The sequence below is a fragment of the Ixodes scapularis genome, unplaced genomic scaffold, assembly GCF_016920785.2.
Source record: "Ixodes scapularis isolate PalLabHiFi unplaced genomic scaffold, ASM1692078v2 PGA_scaffold5__190_contigs__length_132052651, whole genome shotgun sequence".
Lineage (NCBI taxonomy): Eukaryota > Metazoa > Arthropoda > Arachnida > Ixodida > Ixodidae > Ixodes > Ixodes scapularis.
Genome location: NW_024609880.1, coordinates 11,577,347 through 11,600,623, shown reverse-complemented (window position 1 = coordinate 11,600,623; position 23,277 = coordinate 11,577,347). Strand labels below are relative to the sequence as shown.

Sequence of the window (23,277 nt, the reverse complement as noted above, 5' to 3'; positions counted from 1 at the left end):
GTTGGCGGTACTTGTAAAAAAGGCCTTCATCAAGGGGCTTTAGCCATGTCTACGTTCGCACCGCCCTCTGTCGTCGTCCCCAGCGCTTGTGTTCCGAGTTCCTTTCCTTCCGCTCTCCCGAGGTTGCCATCCCGTGGCAAGTGTCTACTTTTCGCCGGGTGGTGGTCCCCTCGCGCGTGTCTAGTTTCCTCCGCTGCTTGTGACGGGTATTAGTCGTGTACTAAACCGCTTCGCTGGTCATCAACCTTCACAGAATAAAAAAAAAAATCATGATCTTTTTTTTTTAAATTTTGAATCACGGTTAATACGAGTTTTGCCGCTGTCCAATGAGGCTACCTTTATAGACAAGTGACAAGCACTTTTTCTTTTCTTTAAACCATGCGCTACTCAAAAACAACGATGCACATAAAGAATGTTCGACTCATAAGAAGAGTTAGGCCTGGCCACAGCAGCAACGGCGCCTCCAGCAGAACTGCGTTTACCTACTCTCCCCGAGTTATAATGCTTGTAACACATAATTCAGGTCGTGTTTGTTCTGTACCCGTGAATATGCAAGAAAATATAGAGCTAGAGAACTGAACACCGCGTCGGCGAAACATCGGCGAAACATCGGCGTCGGCGAAACATCGGCATCGGCGAAACATGCATCGGCAAAGCAAAGAATTTTCACGAAAGGCTTCTTCAACACAAAAACAACGTGCGCAGATTCGACCACGAGCGCAGCGCTGTTGCGAAACATTCTGGCGACAAAGATCATCGAATCGATTTCGAGAACACGTGCATCGTTAACGTCGAGAGTAACCCACGGCAGAGACGTTTTATTGAATCATGGCACATTCAAAATACACCGGGCAACATCAATAAACTCCTCGGCGGTTTATCATCCGTATACATAAGCGCTCTACGCCACATAACGAAGAAAAAGAAAACATCCCCACTACCGTAGAAGAGGTTGCTGCTCTTCAAACAATTACGCCGAGCCCAAGTTCGTCTGCTTCTTTCGCAAGTGTTGTGGTGACGTCAGAACGCCGAGCTCTGATTGGCTCCGATTGAAGTATTGTGGGTAGACCTCAAGGCATGCTTTCACTGAGGTCTACCCACTATTTTTCATTCAAAGCCAATGAGAGCTCGGCGTTCTGACGTCACCACAACACCTGCAAAAGAAGCAGTCGAACTTGTGTTCCGCATAGCCCCTCTGAAGATGAACCAAGTCAGTTATGAAAGGTTGGGCCCCTAGTGTTTAAGGATTGGCTGGAGTTTATTTTGTTTTCTATGCGTGTAGGCTGCTATACTTCGTTTCACCTTAAATCCATACGCCGCCGACACTACGAGCTAATAGGACCAATCAGACAGCACCAAGTGCGCGCCATCATGGTGCTCGTCATGATCATCTACGTGTTCTATCATCGCTGAAATAATCAAAAACAGAAAATAATAAAGTAGCACGCTTTTGACGCTGCTTGATTGGTTCCATTGCTCGTAGCGTCATCTGAGTCTGGACTCAAGTTGAAACGATGTACAGGATGCTGAACCAGGAGGGGAGATGACGCGGGAAAAGTAGAGCGGAGATTTAGTTTACAAAGCGGAGTATCATCTGTAAGTCGACCGCAGCGCCGCCCTGTATTCTTCCCCAGCGGCCGAGAGTCTGCTGTCCAAAGTGGAACGTATGTCACGATTCCGGAGTAAAATTGCGCCGCTGCTGTCGATTCGTAGATGAGGTGTGACAGTCGCGCGGGAGAGAACAGTCACATGATTCAAACTAAAGAGCTGCGTATCCGTTGCAAATCGACGGCAGATCGACTTTGCAGCCCTACTGAATGGACGAGAGTATGAAGTTGAAAACGAAGAACGAAAGTAGCTCGCGATCGCTAAGTGCAGTTCTGGCACTGCTGGGGAATTTCAGAGTAGGCATGAGGATCGCACGGACGCGAGTGGCACCGCGATTCATGCTATAAAAGGGACATTTGTATGTTAGTCAACAAAGGCTAAGCTAAAACTATATAAATTTAATCTGAAAATAATTTAGATACTAAAACAAAAGTTACACAATATCTTAACGCATAAAGAAAAAAATCCACACCTCATTTTAAGGCTGGGACCACATTTACTCTCTGTTTTAAAGACTGCTAGATTAGAGAGGCATAAATGGTGGCAAGAAATGAAACGAAAATGCTTATTCTCGCCATTAGATTTAGTCCAAACGATACTATATTTAGTGAGCACTATATACACCCAATACGCAAATTACAAACTGTAACCATAAGTTTGTTTACCGGTATCCCGGCGTAGTTTATTGGGATGGTACCCGTTGAAAAGAACCACATTAGTGAATCAATTACAACTCTTGCTAGTTCAGTTTTTCTCAGCGTTTATTGAGATAACTTTATTGACAACTCGCTTTGACGCAGTCATTGCACTGGAAGCACATTGACGTTTCTCCATGCCTTCCATCTTGACTTCTAGCGACAAGGACAAGTGCGCCGCACTGCTGCGAAACGGCGGCACGTTCATCTTGAAAAACTACAACTGTGAGGCCAAGCTCCCGTTCGTCTGCGTTCGTAAGTGACCACATTTTCTTGTTTGAACACTGCACTGTGTTCTTCTTACATTTAATTGACTCTTTAAAAATGTAGAAACAGGTGCTTCGTAGAAGGGATGGAGGTTAAGACATTGGCGCAAACGGCACGGTGTCCCCAGAGATACCTCACCTACTCCCACACCATCTTACTTGCCAGGCTCCACTCGGTCAACGGTTCACCCGTGGCCATTCGTTTCGAGTGCGTCATTAGAAGTGCCTGCGGCGGGTAAGATGGTGGCCTCGTGCTGTTCAGACAGTGCTTCCCTCCTAACTCGAATTTCTAGGCTGTATCCGCTTGCCTCCCTTCCTTTCCACCTCATTTGCTTGAGCTGTGAAGTTACCCTGTCCCACCCGGACCCCTTTTTTAAGTCTGCACAACATATTTCAATCTTTTTAATCTTGCCAGGAACGTGCATTGCCCTGCGATTGCCAACTGTGGTCGCTGAAAATGACGGTGGTATGTTTTGGTTTAGTTAGCGGTTGAAGTAAACTCTTCAGGCATTTACGAAATGCGAAAAATATAAATGCACTAAGACGCTCAAATGTTTTTTTTTTATCTTTCACTGAGCCTTTCCCGCGCAAACAGTGAGATTTAAGTGACATCGCAAATTCTGGTAAAATATATCCTTTCCTTAACCAAAGATACATTACTCTCTGTTGACGTTGTACAATTCAATTGGGTGCGTTCGTAAAAAGCAAATTTTTTAACAATACGTTACAACGGCAAAATAGAGATTTGGAACCACCAGGAGAATAAAGCGTAAAAGTTGTAAATTCAATACCAGCCCCTTGAGGTCACGTGGTATGTTACCGAAGCATCGAAACGATAATTTTACGAGAGGCTAAGAGCGAAAAAACACCAACTCTCGCTAATTAATGTCATTCTTTGAATTACGGTAACGTGAAAAGAAGAAGGGTGTTTGTGTGTGTGCCCCCCCCCCGACACACACACACACACACATGGCCGCATGTTGAAGTTTTTATTGACTAAACGTTTTTTGAGCCCCGCTATTCAGCACCATGGAACATACCATTTCCTTCTTGATCTAACTAAACAAGGACGTAACCTCAAAGTTACGTCCATTTAGCGCTACATACAAAACACTTTTAAAGTGAGATGCTCGTAGCGCGAGTAATCAATTGTATTTAGTGCAAGTTTTAAAAGGACAATGCCTTGCATACCCTACTCGCGATCAATCTCTTATTCTCCTCTAGATCAGTCTTGCTATCTATCTGTGTCTCAGATAGGTTTTGTGAAAAGTCATCTGGTTCTGCATTCTTTGTTCTTCAAGCGCAATAATACGCACCTGTATCCACACATCGCAAGGCTACAGCTTGTCTTCATGCAATACACTCAACACCAGAGATTTCCCGGTGCATGAACGACGCTCTTCTCGACGGCTATGTTTTATGTTGAGCTTTAGAATGCTTTCCCAAGTGCTACTATTTCGCTTGACCTTACGTTATTCCCCGTATCCAACCGGTGATTGTTCCTGCTTGACTTGCACATTACTGCAAGCGCTGCCTGCCCTTGTTTTTATGCTTGCCTGATGAACTGGGTTCCTACAGATTGTTTCAACTTCAGTGAGCTGCTTGCACAAATTTTCTTTTTTTTATAAAGGAAGTTGTTTTAACCACTTGCTTAGCAAGGCACTTTACTATCAGGTTCAGAAAATAAACCGTCTGTGTAATGAAACTAACACGATAATGGCCAGTCAACTGAACGAAGTGCTGGGAGAGCGTTCATTTTAGTTTTGTAATGTAATAATTTTAATACAACGCTTTCCAACCGACATTTCTTTTCTCGCCACTGTAATCTTTTACAACGTAAATGTCCAACGTACGTACAAATTTCAGCAGAGCAGCAGGGCAAATTTACTTTGTTATGAAGAAAAAGAAAAACAAATATATTCAAAGTAGTCCCTATGTATCACGCAAGAGAAATGTCTAATTTGGCACAAGCTTGGAGATCCTAGGTGCCTAACGTGGGCCTATGGAGTTTGCCTCAAAGCGTTCGTTAGTGCTAGGGTGCTTTTCCTTGGTGTTTCTATGACTTTCTCTGTGTCGCCACATGATTGCTAATGTGCCTGATTTGAGCGAAATATGCAAGATGACAGCAAAACTACCAGAGGTTCAGAATAATCGGGCACTTGTTTGACAATTTAAGCCCAAATTTGCACGATGAAAACAGACAGCCAGAGGTGAAGCCTTGCTCTGACACTTGTGCACTTATTTGGCAAATTAGGGCCAATATACCCAGATTCTGACCAAAGAAGAGCAAGTTCGGCGGTTCTTTGCTGCTTCTTGGCTTTTACAGGCTTTTTAAGGCCCTAAATTTCCCAAGAAATACCAAATTGTAGCCCGAAATAACTGACCTATGTGTGTCATTACATTGAAGCTGAAAAAAGTTATTAAAAAAAGTTTGTGAAATTTTTTTTTTTGTTTTTTGGATTATCGAAACATTTTCTTCGACCCGGATTCAATCCTATACGCCCTACAATGAGCATGATGTCCATCACTTAATGACTTTTTGTTCACCGTTTTACAGAAAACAGGCTTTTTCTTCAAAGCAATGCAAACGTCATATTTGTTTTTAAAACCTTCTTCAAAGGATGCACCTCAAAAAATATATCTAGATAGGCCATGTTTGTCACAAACTAATGTTTTCACGAACTAAATATTCAAACCAATATTTAATTAACATACGCATCGCAGCAATGCGTATGTTGAGTTAAAAGCAAATCCCAAACATGCTTTGATTCCGAGATGTCGACTCGAACAAAAGCTGGTTTTGAAATTTCTCCTTTCAATACTCAGCTTCCTTCAACAGATCTTGAATGCCTCCATAAGACAGTTATGTAAATAAATCAAAGTTTTCCCTCCGAAAAAAACATTATATCTATATTGCTAGGGTTATTGTAAGTGCGCAGTGATTCCGATACGGGCGTCTATTTCGAGTACATTAAATCCGAAATAAATCGTAGCATGGTTTCAGAATCGCTCAAATGAGTTTCTTGGCGTAAAAACTGCGCTGAAATATTTTTTTTCGAAACAAGTGTATTTTCACATATATACTTCATATCCAGACAATTCTCGAAATATTTTGGGGACTTGGGTTTCCCTTTAAAGTAGCAGCGCAGCCGTATTTTTTTAGTAGATGCGGAGAGAATAACAGCGTACGACAACCATCGTAACAAAATATAAGCATATAATAACTTTTGTCATAAGGACTCGCTCTTTTGAGACGCGTGTGTCACTGTTGTATTATTTTCTACATGTCTGCCCGGATTGCTAATCTAAGAAAGGTCAGGTAAGCTATTGTCGTTGTTCCTTGTGTGCAGTAAATACAAGTATGATGTTACAAAACCGACAGAAGTTAGGAAAGAGGAGTGCTTACATGCATCAGTTTGTGTTGCATTTTTGTGAGCAAAGAACTCGCTCAATCCTTAAAAGCTCGTTAAACTTATATAAATATTCGTATCTGTCCGTCCCTTTTTGTCTACTAGCTCCAGGGTTACTATGTCTATCCTTAACTAGCTCGCCTGCCAACTTACTTTAACTATAAATATTTCGTTTACAATTATGCATAGCTGGGTTGCAGAAGTAAACGCGACTAAAGCCCAACGTGATTTCGAATTCACGCTCCACGGTTTCCTCGCGGAGAGATACGAAATAAAGCTTTTTTCTAATCAGTCAACATACTACATTCTCATTTTCATCAAAGTAAGGTGTCAGAAGTATTATGACGAAATATACATCTCTTCGAAGCAAAAGCATTTAGTTAAAACTCTGTATAACTTCAAAAGTTAGTTTCTGGACGTTCAAAAGATATGCGACATTTCTACCTATTTCGGGCTTGGATATGGCTGGCACAATGAAAGGTGCCATAGCAAAGGCCGGCTTAGGACCACTACTCGCGCTGGAGGACTTTAACGCTCCTCATACGACATTGGGATATAGGTTCTGCTCAAAGGGAGGGAGGGAACTTGTGAGCCTGGGGGAGCAACGGAATTTTACCCTGCTCACCGAACCGAACGCCCCCACTCGTACGGGTACGAGCCCCTCCAGGGACATCTCGTCAGATTTGTCACTCGTGGCAGGGACCCTCGACATTTCCTGGGGGAATACAGGGACCAACCTGGGGTCGGATCATGACTTACTGGCAGTCACAATAAAACGGCCGACCTTCTAGGCAAGAACGGGCCTGACGAGAATTGCAAGCGGGGACAAGCCGCGAGAAGAACAGGAGAAGGCCCAGGCGGTAGAGGTAGTTAAGGAACGCTCTTATGAGAACTGAGGGGGAAAAGCAGCTTGCCGTGGTCGACAAATATACACAAAAAATGGCCACAACACATCAGACCCCGTGCAACGACATGAGGTTGCTACACTTCTAGGAAGCCGGCAGAAGTTTAACCAGGGGGTGGAAGTGCCAAAGGCACAAAGGAAACTGCGGAACAAGACCTACGAACTCAGCATAAAAGCGTCGGAGTACGCAGTGGAATTGTGTAAGGAACATCGGCTCATCTTCTGCGATGGCTTGCAAGAGGGCCTCTCCGCCCGCAGGAACTGACAGCTCCTTCGCCACCTTATCGACCCGCTGACGAGCAATGGCGAGACAAACCGAAACATAACTAGGACCCTAAACAACTACGGGGGAGACGCGGCGAAGCTCATGAAAGATCTACAAGACAAGTAGCTCAAGACCTAGAAGATCGCTGAGCGGCCGGGGCCGTACCTCTGTCTCCCCAACGACAGCATGGACTGGCCATTTATCTGCTCGGAATTGTGTTTTGCCATTGCTGAGAACAACAAAAGCAGCGCTCCTGGGACAGACATCATCAAAACCAGGCTGCTTAACAACTTCAGCGATGGAGCCAGAAAGGAACTCCTTGGGCACATGAGCAACGCCTGGGAGAGCGGCAAGTTACCAAGCCGCTGGAAAGAGGCAGAAGTGAAATTCCTTCAAAAGCCCAGCAAGTCGCCGCACATAGACAACCTGTGACCCATCTCCCCAACGTCATGTGTAGGCAAGGTGACGAAAACGATGGTGTACAACAGACTGCAAAGGCATCTAGACAGCACTAAACAGATGCCGGACACAATGTTCAGATTCAGACTACGCCTAAGTAAACAGGACGTACTGTTACAACTCGAGGAAAATGTGATGAAGCAAGCCACGAGGCATTCGCCCAGAGCCATCCTCGCCCCCGAACTCAAGGGAGCATTTGACAACTTCTCCCAAGCCAGTATCCTATTAACCTGCAGGGCACGGTTTGTGGAGAGCGGACGTACAACTATGTGCGGGAGTTTCTGACGGATCGACGGGCTATAATCGAAGTGGGGAAAGAAGTATCCCCGCTCATAGAGCTGGGAAGCAGTGGGACCCCCAGAGATCGGTCTTCTCGCCTCTCATTTTTAACATTGCCGTCCTGGGCCTGCCCAAGGCGCTTGGAGCAGTTGGAGGCTTGAGGCATTCACTGTACGCCGACAACATATCTCGCTCTGGACGACGAAGGCGGGTTCCTCGGGATGGATCTAGGACACGCTTCAGGCAGCCGCAGACAATGTCGTCGAGCATACGAGGGAATGCGGGCTTCGCTGTTCACCTCAGAAATCGGAGCTGGTGGTCGTCCGGCCTAGGGTCCCAGGCGAAAATCAGTCCACTTCCAGATGGATTATGGAACTGGAAACGAGGTGGTCCAGCTGGATTCGAGCTGGACCGCCTCATTCCCAGCTCCATAATCCAGCTGAAAGTGGACTGATTTTTGCCTGGGGTGCCCCAGAAATACATGTAACCTGAAGGTGGTCCCGGTAGGCAAGGACATCGTCCCCGGTCCCAGCGCTAAGATCCACGGCCTTACAGTTCAAGCTGAGAAAGGGCGACGACGTCCTTGCGTCTACTCAAGCACATGTTGGAGCAAATCCTCCACATGCTCCGACGGGTCGCAACCAGGCAAAGAGGGATAAAGGAGGCAGACACACTCAGGCTGGCGACTTTTCGTTAGGACCACCTTATCTCAAAACCATTAGGTCCAAGCCGTATTCGGTCTCCGATTGGTTTATTATTGCACAGGCGGTGCGTGAATCAAGTGTTCTGGTTCAGAATTAGCTTTTATATAGTGTAATTAAGACATAAGTTTCTATTGGAAATTTCAAGGCAACCGTATACCAAGTCTGTTATTTTTCTATTATTGTAACCAGCCCGTCGTCCGAGTTGTGCGTTTCAACGTTTGCCACTCAACGCAGATACCTACGCGTTCAAAACTGCAAAGACCCACGCAAACGTCTCTCCGGTGTGACGTCAGTCGTTGCTCATAACATTCGTAGGGAAATGAGGCGAAGCTGATATACGAGCGAGAAAGAAACTGTCAATAGCTTTGCCTCGTTGCCATGAGAATGTCACACGCAATGGCCTGTGTCACACTGGAGCGTTTGCGACTATTTTCTTATTTTTAACGCTTAATTAGTATAATCGAACGGCGAAGTTGGAGACGCATATCTCGAGAAATGGGTTGGTTAGGAGAATTTCAGAAATTAGAATCGCCTTACATAACGGCGACCTTACACTTTTATATAAATTCATGACCCTAATACAGTAATTAGACATTTTATTAATCACATCTTGCTAATAGGAATGGTGACAGCTACGATTATCCTTGGACTTAGGGTCCGCCTGTGAGCATAACCTATAATCAGTGACAAATTAAGGGTGAAGCACAAGGTCTTCCCACAAATTCCTCACATTTTTCTATTTTAGCAGAGCGAGCGATGGATAGTATGCGAGGAGCTTAATCTGAAACAGTCTATATGAGCGGAAACAGATTTCGCTTGCCTCTCATAGTTCCTTTTCATGTAAACTGAGTTTTGAACGTCGTGTAGGTTTTATTCGTGCTCAAAATAAGTTAAAATGGTGGTTTATTAAGCTTCAGCATTTCTTTTTTTATTTTAAGTTTTGTGGGCCTCACAAAGGATGTATAATGCTACTTTAATGTGATAACCTTAGACTAGGTGTCGTTGGACCTGAAATATAAACACCTACTATTTGACTGTAGTTTTTTTTAATAGTTGCTTGAATGCACACAGCGATAGCTGCGGAAATGTACGGCATTTTAAAGTTTAAAAATTGTGGCGCGTTTTACACTAAAAGATATCTCCATAAGGCAAAATTAGAATTACTGGTCTAATAATCTCTTCGCATAATCGCACTCATTAACTATCAGTTGTTTTTATTCTCTTGATATAAAAAAGTTATTTTTTATATAAGCTAAAAATGGATTTGATTTTAAGACCTCTTTTCTTTTAGAAGAAACGAGAAATCATTTGCATTCTTGGAACCAGCATCACAACACATCTAAACTGTCTTGGAATCAAATCAAAACAACAAAAAAAAGTAGCAATTTAAACCATGTCTCCCTTTGAGATTGCAGTGGCAGAGTGCATACAGGAAAAAAAAGAAAGAGGTCCACGCGTCACGCTGATGTTCCTACTTTGGGGTACATGACTAGTTGCTTCGACCATTCCTTTTCCAACAGTTTTGTTTTATTGATATCTTCGTGCATAAACACCTACTATCATAAACTTCGTGATATTTTTCACCTGCGCGTGAGGGACCCTCGCCTTTTTTGTTTCCGGGCGTGAGCGTTTGTTTGTTGAAATTATCTTGCATTTATTACCTCTAGCCTCGGTAGCAGAACAAAGACATCTTCAAAAATTTTCAGTGGCAGATGGATCATAAAGTAGCGCCAAGAATCTAACTTCTTGACCAACCTCTTCCGCGCACATAGATGCTGCTTTATCGATGCTTCCCTGGAATTTTACGGGAACACTTTTTTTTTCATTATCTTGGTGAATAAGAAGCTCGAACAATACTCCGTCTCAGGTTTTTTTTAATTCTACTTGAAGCAAAAGCGTCCACCCATGTTTTCGCTGAGAGCGCATGGCCAGATGCAATGGTGACACTCGTCTTTGTAAATTCGGTAGCATTTCTTTATGTCTCCCTCCTCGGAAAAAGAATACGGTTTCATATAGAAGCGCAAGCGCGTCCACGGGAGAGTAAAGTACACATCCTGTCCTCTTCTTCTTAGCGCGCGCACGCAATGACTCGAGACGAGACGCTCGCTAGATGTGCCGCAATCACCACAATGCCTGGCAAACGGATGGAGCGGACAAAAGGGCCGATAGCTGAATAGAAGCGGCGACATGCTGAGTACAGCCGTGCTCGAAGCGCCACAGCGAACCCGCAATATATACTTAGAGAAGATCGCATCTCGATGTAGTCTGCGCCGAAGCACAGCACAAGCACAGCTTCGTTTTTCATTTGCTGAACTCGTGAAAGAGCGGCTAAAGGTTGCTTTTCCGACTGTGCAGCCTTGTAGTACGAGCTCACGGACCTATAAGAGTGCGCTTCCAAATACAGTCTATCTCAAAGTCCTGAGAAATGTCCCGTGCGTCACTGTAGACAAATGCTGCGCCTCTAACTAGGTTCATCTCATGATCCTCCTAGATGACTTCGGAAGTGGTCCGGAGAGCTTGTACTGCCCCGCCAAGAAGGAGTACGACGCCTTGTGGCCCCGCACACCTCGTGGGCTGCGCGTGGTGCGATCCTGTGCGAGGTCCGATACAGGTGAGTGGTGATTCTCAGCTATCCCGAATGAGATTATGAGATTGAGCTTTCGCGACAAGCCTGGAAGTCTAAAAAACAATTGCACGCACCTGAGAAGATTTTTTTGTTTCTAGAAGGCTTATTTAACGCGATCAAACTAGCACGCAAATTAACCAATCCAGAAAAAAAATCTTGCTGAAAGCCTATAATGTTTAGCATGACGTTTCCGCACTTACGTTTATTATTAACATTAATTTTAGTTTGTTTTGTTTAGTTTATGACAAATTCTGCAAGTGATTTTTCAGTTTTCGTCTGCTGTTGCGTGGGAAAAATGTATTCCTTGCTTTAATGTCACCGGCTACTTCTGTCCAGGATATCTGAACTGGCGTATTTAAACATTAATGCATCTTGCTTTTATGTTCCTTAGCTGTATCTGTGCAAAAAAAAAAGTAATGTTAACGTAAACTGCAAAGGCTGTTGGCTATCTTTGTGTCCTTTGTAGAAAACGACTGTTTCTAATTAAGTATGCACGTTCTTTTTTATCCTGACGCAAACAAAATATAATAATCGTAGTAATGTAGCGCAGTGGTGTGAACCGGCAAGTTGTCTTGTGAATAGTTTGCTTTTTTGCTATTTTCTGCTATTTGGTTTGCAATTTTATATTCATTTTGGTAAACGAAATGAACTCCGAATTACAGTTTTGATTTTATTGTTTCAATTTACAAAAATGTTTGCGTGTTTTCATGTAAATTCTTGTACAAATTGGGGGTCTGATTTAAAACTTTTGTGGAAACACATGCTTTTTTAGAACTCTTGAAGAGAAAAAGGGCGCGAAGGGCAAGCTTGACAGATTTTTAGCCTTCGAGTTACTGACCATTGAAGTAGCCGAGTCAAGCGGTGGCCGATGAAACCGGTCGGAGATTCCAAGTTAGCCCGCTCGCTATTTTCTCATTTCTCAAAAGCGAACAAAAAAATCACTAAGGTGTGACGCTCTCGAAGTCGATTTCATTTGGCTTAATAAATTTTAAGAAATCGTACGTTTTGGAATAGTTTGTTTAATTTCCAACTCTTCCTCTCATGTTTTTCAGCAAAATTTACACGTTTTTGCGTCTGACCAAAATGAGATATTTTAATGACCTCGACATTGCCCCCCCCCCCAGAAAAAAAAATAACCAGAATTTTTAAATTAATACAAATTAAATATTATGTATTCAAAAAAATTGTTAAATGTTTGAATGTATGAATGTTTAAAAAGTGTAAAAAGTTCAGGATCCATTTTCTCAGAAACCTTCATTTTTGTCTGCTTAACTTTTTTTAGTAGCAAGGTACGAATATAATAGTGGTTTATTAGAAAATATAAATATACGACGTAATATATTGTTTGTTTCATTGAAATTAAAGGTTGAACCTTGCCAGATGTGCGTAGTGAAATGGCAAGCCTTTTGCAGAGTAATATGCCTTTAAAGTGATAGCTTTAGGTGCGCTACTTTCCAGAGATTTCCAGCTCGTGGGCTCTCGTCGCCGCTATGGAAAAACCTTTCTTCTTTCCCTCTTGGCGCGACAAGAGGAAAGGAGAAACTCTCTTTCTCTCCCCCCTGGACGCGAGGAGAGGGAAGTCAGGTTTTCCCGTCAGCCGCACAGTGCCAAGAGGGGAAGAGAGGGGAGCTAACGACGCGGCGGAGGGAGAGTCTTCCTGTCGTCTGCTTCGAACACTTGTTTTCAAACGTTACTCGCGTTATGGCAGATCTCACTTTGGCAGTACGGAGTTGCTACTCGTAACGTTTGATGGTTGTAAAAACTTCCACCGTGCTTACCCGCTTACATCACGCATCACCCACTACTCGTGGCGGTTGTCAGTGGCATCATCGACGCCAACTACGACGGGCATTAGAATTAACCACGTCGCACATCCATCCTTAGGTACGTGACGGCGCCAGTCCACCCGCATAGCGCGACCATGCTACAGCTATCGCTTTCATTTCTTCGCACATTTAGGGCGAAAAATATATTTTTTTACTTCGCAATATGCACAATTAAACTTATGTTTAAGGATATGTGCTAACTCCACGCCACAATGTTGGTCAGAACAGCACCTATGCGAGGACTCGGGCACAGCGAACAACTGACAATATTCAAGCTTTTATTGCGGTCATACAAAAATAAAATGTTTTGTTTATGTTCGCTGATAAACCATAATATTACCTTGCTACTAATAAAACTGGAAACAACAAAAATTAGGTTTAAAAAAAAAAGTCCCTTCGGAATTAGCTGAATTTTCGAAACACTAGCTCATTGAAATGTAATTAACATATTTTATTTTAAAGATAAAACATTTAATTTGTATATAGTATAAACGGCTAAGTTTGAGATCTCCGCCGTTGTCAAAGTTGTAAGGTATTTTAAATAGGTCACACTTCAAAATTTCTAAACTTTGCAAAACATTATTAAAGGTAAACAGCCCAACTTTTTTTTATTGCTGCATTTGTTTCATTCATTAGATGGACTATTTTGTTTTTAGAGTGTCACATACAAGTCCTAGTTCAGTGTATTTAGAAGCAACAAAATAGCAAGTAGTCAGGCGTCCGATTCCCGACAGATGGCAGAAGACATGCTGTGTCCTTTTGATGCTTTTGGCAAAGTTCGGCAAGTTACCACTATCGTCCACATATACCGTTATTTACGAATCACTCCTCTTTTCAGCTGAGCCGCTAATATTGTGCCTTTAGTGCTAACACAATAAATTTACTTTATTACAGTCTTTAAATATATTTTTGTATGTAATATACGCAGAACGTTATAAGCGTCAGAGAGGAACCCGATGCTGCATAGTCCGTCATTTCCACCAATATTTTTCTTTAAAAATTATCTGCTATGTCACTTTCTACAGTTCGGCGTTTAAAGTTGCCATAGATTTCACTGGCGTTTTCTGGGTTATTGTTTAACGCGACAACAATTCATCGTTTAGCATGATGAGTAGACAATGCTGGCAGCCAGGTTGCGCCATTTTTCGATAAGACCATCTACAATGGCTGCCGTTATTATTATTATTCCTTCCACTTCTCTTTTTATAAATTTAATCTCTTTAAAAAGAGTTACTAAACTTCATTCATTCCTGCTGTGTTAATGCATTTTTCCCCGGTCAGGTAAGTCATTTAACCTGACATTCATATTTTTTCTTTACTTATTTTTAAATTTTACATTTGTTTTCAAAGCACCCGAGATGCGGACCGAGCTTTGGGCTCCGGGACGTCCGTTCGCAATGGGGTTCAAAAATGTAAGCGACGAGGATCTGGAAAGTAAATCGCCCTTTGTAGAGCTCACGACGGAATACGGGATGAAAGACACATTGCTGTCCCAAAAACGTAAGCACAACACATTAATTATTTTTGTATCAACCTTCTTTGAAACCCTTTGAAATGCCCCATAAGTAGAAAAAGCATGGCCACGTTATCGTCGCCTATTGTCGAGCAGATTGAGCAATAGGGGGCGCTTTTTGAGCTTTATTTCCACAGACCTCGACGTGTACTTAACGCCAGTCCTCTAGATTGGATGCTTTACGTAATTTTTCTCGAACAAGCGCTGGCCAGTTTGGAAACAAGATGCACGTCATAGTTAGGAGGGGAGTCGTGTTTAATCGGCGCCTCACCGATGGAACACGGCGACCGCTGCCAATCGCTGTGTCAAATACACAAACAAATATTCCATGTTGTCCTCATGGGCTTGGCTATCAAGTTAGCCGCTATAGGCGCACCGGTTGAATCTCCTCCCCATTAAGCATTGGTATTTGGCCACATTTCAGTTCTAATTCCAGAAAACGGGGAAACGAAGGAATCTTTGTCAGGATCGATGCCAAATTATTTTGCTTTTGCTATGTGGCGGGCTACTACGCGACCTTCCTTAAGTGCCCAGCCAACCTTGTTTGCTATAGTACATAAAGTATGTGTTATGCAAGCCTTCTCTAAACCACGGTCACCTCGAAACGCCGGACCCATCACGAAATTCCTCGAGGCACTTTCTATTGTACTGAACAAATCGTATGACAGTTTTAAAACTTTCTAAAGCTTATAGAAAGTAAAACGGACAGCACCAATTTTTTGTAAATACTCAATTATTTAGGAACTAGCGTGCTTGTCAATGTGGCAGAGATTCATAACATGTGAATCTTTAGCCAAAACTAAAATTTGAAACTAACGGGCGTTATTTGCCTCCGCAAGTAAGGACCCTTTAGTTTATTGTCATCATCTAGCCCAACTAACTATATTTTTAAAATTACTGCTCATTTGCCGTTTCGGTATGGTTTCAGTTTCGGTATCGCAAAATCAGAAAAAAACAAAAAAAAAACATCGCGTAATCAGCAAGTGAAATTGATGCCAAAAGCAACATTCAAATATACCCGAGCTTTACAGAGCCGTCACGTCAGGGGAAGGCAGGCTAGTAGGTCGAGTGGGCAGTTAAAAAATGGATTACGCCGAGCATTTGTTTCGTGCTGGTGCGCGGGTGCTGGAGTGAGCTTCCAAAGAATTAATTTGACATCATGGACTGATTGTACGAGTAATTAGTTGGGAACAAAGTCTAAAGAGTGAACCCCAGCCTTCCAGTGACGTCACTTTTTATTGTTCCCAGTAGCGTTTTTCACTTTGAAAAACACGGTGAGGACCAAAATTGTAAGTTCTATAACTTTGCGAGAAAAAAAAACATTTTTGGCCCGATATTTGTGTTACTATTTCAACGGCGTCTTTTTATGTGCTTAGCAAACTTGCTGGCAAATCCGCGGCTATGAAGAAAACGCCGGAGTACCTTTTTAAGGAGCCCGTCCAAAACACACCAATATATCATATCGTGCTACAACGGCAGGCCACAAAAATGACCTTTACTTCGCAAAGACTATTGAACTGGTTAAAAGTGCTTCCTTTCTATAGAAATCTTCATGCACTGGATAAATAAATATCTACGTCCGCCATCTCTGATACCTTAGAAACCTTAATAAAATTCAACAAAGGGGTAGGCCAGAAAATATTCTGGAATGAAGTTTACTTACTATATACAACTCCAAAATTACCTGTGAAGCTCTAGATGGCGGCCGACGTAAACTTACCATAAAGGGGCGATAAACCCCATTCCGCGGTAGTTCATGCCCGTAATTCTATCAACGGGGACTAAGCACTCTAAAGAAAACCTTTTTCGCCATCAATGTGCCAAGAAACGAAAGCGATGGCTGTAGCACGGTCGGCAATCCGGGTGGAATGGTGCTGTCTCGTACCTGAGAACGGAGGTGTGACGTGGTTAATTCCCATAGCCATCGTGGTTGGCGTAGGGGATGCCACTGACGACCGCCAAGAGTGATTGGCGATGCGTGAAGCAAGTGTGTAAGCGCGGTGGAAGTTTCTAGAACCACCCAACATTACTCGTAGCAATTGTATGCTGCCAAAGTGGGATTTCGTGTGATGCTAGTAATGTGTGAAAACAATTGTTTGAAGCAGACGACAGGAAGACTTTCCCTTCGTCGCTTCCTTACGATCGGGATGCCGACCGATTAAGACTGGGCCACGCGTGAATGTAATGTTTGTTTTACAATGCCTATTCTCCATAGATTGCGTTATGACTATAAATTGACTGTCGGAGAAAGTAGTTTAGTGACCCTTTAACTATATCTACCTGGACAATCATTCGAATGCTCGGCTGAAAACTCATTCCGACCTACTTATCAACAGTGCACAATAAGCATTAATCAACGACTCTTTATTTATAGGCCAGAGCATTATTTTGAAGGGTTGGATCTGACCTAATCGGGTCATTATTAGAGGTAAAACCAGTTGAACGTTTGTAGCCAAATAGATAGAAAAACAAATAAACACTGCACTAAATAGAAAAACGAAGCAAGGAAACGGCTTTTAGAAATTTACACATGAGTGTTGAGAATACAAAGTAGAAGAGAAGAAACAACGTTCTTAATAATGTACATATGTTAGTCGAGCATTTCCTTGCTTTTTCTTGATATAGCTTCAGGCGTTCAGCTGGTTTTATCACTCATTATTGTAATTTTTGAATGTATGAAACACTATTTGGCGGTTCTAGTGTGCATTCAAAAGCCTACACCCTAAAAAAATATCTTACGGTGACCTTTTGTTTCCACTTCGTTCAAATTGTCGCGAAACGCTTTGTATATAACCGTTCTTTTAATTCCCTTCATAAACTCACTCAGCCAAGATGAGCAGAACGTGCGAAGAAGATGGACAGTGGGGGCTTGTTAATGATACCGAGTGCGTGTCCCGTTCCTTCAAAGACACCGCATATTCTATAATGGTACGTTGATATATTTTTCTTGATCTAGCTGGCATAACTACACAAAACAAAAACTACTAGAAATAACACGATGGTGGCGCCACTGAACCAAGCAGTTTTTTGTATGCATCAAGTGCGCTGCACCTCAAAAAGTTATTTATAAAAAAAAAAGTTAGCGACGATTATAATATATACGGCAGTTCCTGACCGCTATCTTAGCAGCATCCGCAGGTACACTTTTTAGGAGTAAAATGCAATACTTATAAAGCCCATTTCGAGCGATGTGAGAAAACTAAACGCCACTGGGATTATTTTACAGACTTAAAGATGTGTAAAACATATTCTATCATTGTTTCCTCACCAGTGAGAGCGCCTTGTCAAAAACACGAAGAGGTTTATAAGGGTAAAACTGTGTCGCTTCAAGGCAATTAGAGCTCCGCACAGTTTGCCTTACATGCTTCAGTTATTGAACCAATAAGGATGCATTAAACAGATTGTCGCCATAGCATCATTTTAAATATTTATTGTATAAATAGCGCGTACACCCGCTGGCTATAGGAAGGTGAACACCTTACCTGGCTTCTTGCCTGTTTTACGGCTCCCTAAAGCTATATTAACTCTCAACGTCTTAAATGGTACGTGGCTTTGGGGTCGAAACTTTGCGTTCTAGCCCTCTATCGGAACAGAGCTTGTTCCAAAACTTGCAGGAGCGTCAAAAACAAGAAAGGGCTTCTCACCTTCATATCGCTCACGGGTGTGCATTACACTTCTCATTATACCAAGATAATGCAAAAATATGCGTTCTGCTTGAAGATTCATCTGAAGCAATATTTGTGGAGTCCTACACACATGCGGACTATCCGTGGATTTCCGCAGTCACTTATTTATTTATTTCAAATTATTGCAACATTTTACAAGGTTATAGAAGGTACGGGAAACAAAACAATATCCTCCCCAATTTAAATTCGAGGTCGATGGGACATCTGCACATACAACACATAAAGCGGAATAATAGCGCTGTATCAACAGCACTGGCACCCTTAATGGTAAATACAGAAAGCACAACGTAAGCATCGAACATATTTTACAATACCCTGTTAACTTCATAAATAAAGTTTCCTAGTTCGTGCTCTTTAACCCTTCGCGGGAGTTTATTGCCAATATCGATACAGTCGGGAAAGTATAGTATCTAAAACAGTGCAGTGAACAGAAGTATAGGACAATGTTGAGGTGAAGGTAACTTCTAGTTGAACGTGATTCTTTAAATGACGAGTAACGGGTAAAGGGGATGCAATAATCATTTGTTTCACTTTGATATAACATTTACGTGGTCAGCGACTCGCCTAGACGAGAGCAGCTGAAGGATCAGATGTTTCCTTTCATATTAGGGGGAAAACTACGGCCATACTGATTACATATGAACCGTATGACCCGTCTCTGGACAACTTGCAGTTTATCTAGGTCACCTGTCATGTGAGTTCGCCAAACGACATAACAAGCTAAAATAACAGCAACGGATCTGTGTAAAAGTACATTAAATTTGGCAGATGGGATCCTCATATTGTCGGCCACGGATGCATGTAGAATGCCATCATCTAGTTTGTTCAATGTATGAATATATAGAAAACTTAGATGAGCGAGGCTGCAGCTGCGAGATGGCCGTCTCTTCTCTCCTTAAGCCGAACCTTGCCTCGTTGTTTTTGAGTCAAGTCTGTTTTTGTTCCAGTTATTTTTTTAATACGTAGAAAGTCTGTCAACGTCTAAGGCTTGAGTGTTTGGACATAAGAATCAGTTCTGGTCACACGTTGGGAATTTCCCCCTATCCCTTTGGCCCTTCTTGTACAACGACAGATACTGGCAAGGATCTTTGACTCAGACGTTGGCACAACTCATAAGATGCTACAAGCGGCATGTTTTGGCTCGGAAATCAATATCAATGTTTCTGTAATGCCAAGAGATTCATGATGATCATCAAAAGTTAGTTTTCATAAATACATGTGCCTCAAAAATGTTGTTCCGGCATAAAATATTAAAAAAGAGCAATGTGGCTTGAGTTCTAGGTGAATTATTATTAAAAATTACAAATTGAATTTTTGATGACGCTCTAAAGTCTGCGGATGAAATCGTAATAAAGATATTTAAAATTTCGCTTACTTGTTTAGCAAAAACCTGCTCCTAACATAGGAATGGCAACCGACGCTTCGCTAAACTACTGGGTCTCTTTGGGGTAAGCTAGAGTTAACAAACCGTCGACTGCCATCTTAACTATTACAGCGAGGTTTCTTTTTAAAAATTCCTACTAGCTGCTCACGCTCATCAGGACTGCTTCTCGTCTAAATTTATTTTCTTTTATGACATCAGAAATTATTATTTCGCTGTACTACTCAGATAACTAGAATAAACTGCATGTCGCAAGATGTGTAGACGTACTATGTCAAACGTCTTATTGTGTTTGTTCTCATCCCTAGAGCGAGGGAAATTTTTCAGCCATGATCGACCGACTGGCAGGCATCAGCAACGGCATCAAGACGCACAGTGACCTTAAGTACGTCGCCACAGCCTTAGAAGAGATTATGAATGCGAGAATCGAAACAATTCCCAAGCAAGAGCTTGGCAATAAGACTCGAGATATGGCTGATTCCGTGGTCACTGCAATCAATGGTGCCTTGGCGAAGGAAAAAGTCTGGAACGGCGTCGCACAGGTGACCAAATATTTTTGAAAGCACACATTTATTTAAGCTTTTATTGGTTCACATTTTCGTTGAAACGTCCATATTTAAGGTAAATGACGTGTGTAACAGCTAAAACGTTATTGGTATGGCAAATAGCTCTAAACATCTTCGCAATGCAAGCGAACATCTTTCTTTGCGCATTGCATTACCTATTAATGTATTTGCAACTTCAACACGCGCATTGCAGGTGCTGCGTACAGATAATAAAACTGTTAGCTTTGGAGACAAAATGTTTACATCATTATCAATATAAAGAAGTGAATCGTGTCTGGATTATAGTTGGACAGTTTTTTTTCTTTACTCAGGAGAACTAGAAAAAGAACTGGGAACCACTTGTCCGTGGTAGCATTTTCGCGTTATGCTGTCAGCCCGAAAAATATAAGGGCAGGATAATAAAAAAAAATTAGGAAAGTTTGAATTAAAATATTAAGACGATTAAGTTTTTATTGGTTCACATTTTCCTTGAAACGTCTTTGGTTAAGGTAAATGACGCGTGTAACAGCTAAAACGTTATTGGTATGGAAAATAGCTGTAAACATCTTCACAATGCAAGCGAACATCTTTCTTTACGCATTGCATCACCTATTAATGTATTTGCAACTTCAACACGCGCATTGCAGGTGCAGCGTACAGCTAATAAAACTCTTAGCTTTGGTAACAAAATGTTTACATCATTATCAATGTAAAGAAGTTAATCGTGTCTAGATTATAGTTCGACACTTTTTTTTTCTTTACTCAGGAGAACTAAAGAGAGAACTGGGAACCACTTGTCCGTGGTAGCATTTTCGCGTTATGCTGTCAGCCCGAAAAATATAAGGGCAGGATAATAAAAAAAAATTAGGAAAGTTTGAATTAAAATATTAAGACGATTAAGTTTTTATTGGTTCACATTTTCCTTGAAACGTCTTTGGTTAAGGTAAATGACGCGTGTAACAGCTAAAACGTTATTGGTATGGAAAATAGCTGTAAACATCTTCACAATGCAAGCGAACATCTTTCTTTACGCATTGCATTACCTATTAATGTATTTGCAACTTCAACACGCGCATTGCAGGTGCAGCGTACAGCTAATAAAACTCTTAGCTTTGGTAACAAAATGTTTACATCATTATCAATGTAAAGAAGTTAATCGTGTCTAGATTATAGTTCGACACTTTTTTTTTCTTTACTCAGGAGAACTAAAGAGAGAACTGGGAACCACTTGTCCGTGGTAGCATTTTCGCGTTATGCTGTCAGCCCGAAAAATATAAGGGCAGGATAATAAAAAAAAATTAGGAAAGTTTGAATTAAAATATTAAGACGATTAAGTTTTTATTGGTTCACATTTTCCTTGAAACGTCTATGGTTAAGGTAAATGACGCGTGTAACAGCTAAAACGTTATTGGTATGGAAAATAGCTGTAAACATCTTCACAATGCAAGCGAACATCTTTCTTTACGCATTGCATTACCTATTAATGTATTTGCAACTTCAATACGCGCATTGCAGGTGCAGCGTACAGTTAATAAAACTCTTAGCTTTGGTAACAAAATGTTTACATCATTATCGATGTAAAGAAGTTAATCGTGTCTAGATTATAGTTCGACACTTTTTTTTTTCTTTACTCAGGAGAACTAAACAGTGAACTTGGAACCACTTGTCCGTGGTAGCATTTTCGCGTTATGCACTCAGCCCGAAAAATATAAGGGCAGGATAATAAAAAAAAATTAGGAAAGTTTGAATTAAAATATTAAGACGATTAAGTTTTTATTGGTTCACATTTTCCTTGAAACGTCTTTGGTTAAGGTAAATGACGCGTGTAACAGCTAAAACGTTATTGGTATGGAAAATAGCTGTAAACATCTTCACAATGCAAGCGAACATCTTTCTTTACGCATTGCATTACCTATTAATGTATTTGCAACTTCAACACGCGCATTGCAGGTGCAGCGTACAGCTAATAAAACTCTTAGCTTTGGTAACAAAATGTTTACATCATTATCAATGTAAAGAAGTTAATCGTGTCTAGATTATAGTTCGACACTTTTTTTTTCTTTACTCAGGAGAACTAAAGAGAGAACTGGGAACCACTTGTCCGTGGTAGCATTTTCGCGTTATGCTGTCAGCCCGAAAAATATAAGGGCAGGATAATAAAAAAAAATTAGGAAAGTTTGAATTAAAATATTAAGACGATTAACTTTTTATTGGTTCACATTTTCCTTGAAACGTCTATGGTTAAGGTAAATGACGCGTGTAACACCTAAAACGTTATTGGTATTGCAAATAGCTGTAAACATCTTCGCAATGCAAGCGAACATCTTTCTTTACGCATTGCATTACCTATTAATGTATTTGCAACTTCAATACGCGCATTGCAGGTGCAGCGTACAGTTAATAAAACTCTTAGCTTTGGTAACAAAATGTTTACATCATTATCGATGTAAAGAAGTTAATCGTGTCTAGATTATAGTTCGACACTTTTTTTTTCTTTACTCAGGAGAACTAAACAGTGAACTGGGAACCACTTGTCCGTGGTAGCATTTTCGCGTTATGCACTGAGCCCGAAAAATATAAGGGCAGGATAATAAAAAAATTAGGAAAGTTTGAATTAAAATATTAGGGCGATTCAGTTTTTATTGGTTCACGTTTTCCTTGAAACGTCTTTGGTTAAGGTAAATGACGCGTGTAATAGCTAAAATGTTATTGGTACGGCAAATAGCTGTAAACATCTTCGCAATGCAAGCGAACATCTTTTTTTGCGCAATACCTATTAGTGTATTTGCAACTTCAACACGCGCATTGCAGGTGCTGCGTACAGCTAATAAAACTGTGACATTTGGAGACAAAATGTTTACATCATTATCAACGTAAAGAAGTTAATCGTGTCTAGATTATAGTTCGACATTTTTTTTTCTTTACTCAGGAGAACTAAAGAGAGAACTGGGAACCACTTGTCCGTGGTAGCATTTTCGCGTTATGCTGTCAGCCCGAAAAATATAAGGGCAGGATAATAAAAAAAAATTAGGAAAGTTTGAATTAAAATATTAAGGCGATTAAGTTTTTATTGGTTCACATTTTCCTTGAAACGACTTTGGTTAAGGTAA

The 23,277-nt window shown here is 41.5% G+C and overlaps 1 protein-coding gene across 1 annotated transcript in view; it reads left to right on the top strand.

Annotated features, from left to right (window-relative positions):
* Positions 1-23,277, top strand: part of LOC8050608 — a 212,791-nt gene that overhangs the window by 121,582 nt on the left and 67,932 nt on the right. Inside the window, exons 13-17 of the mRNA XM_040215189.3 lie at positions 2,464-2,558; positions 11,082-11,201; positions 14,393-14,542; positions 17,383-17,483; positions 19,931-20,164. Coding sequence (XP_040071123.1) covers positions 2,464-2,558; positions 11,082-11,201; positions 14,393-14,542; positions 17,383-17,483; positions 19,931-20,164 — 700 coding nt within the window. The remainder of the gene's footprint in view (positions 1-2,463; positions 2,559-11,081; positions 11,202-14,392; positions 14,543-17,382; positions 17,484-19,930; positions 20,165-23,277) is intronic.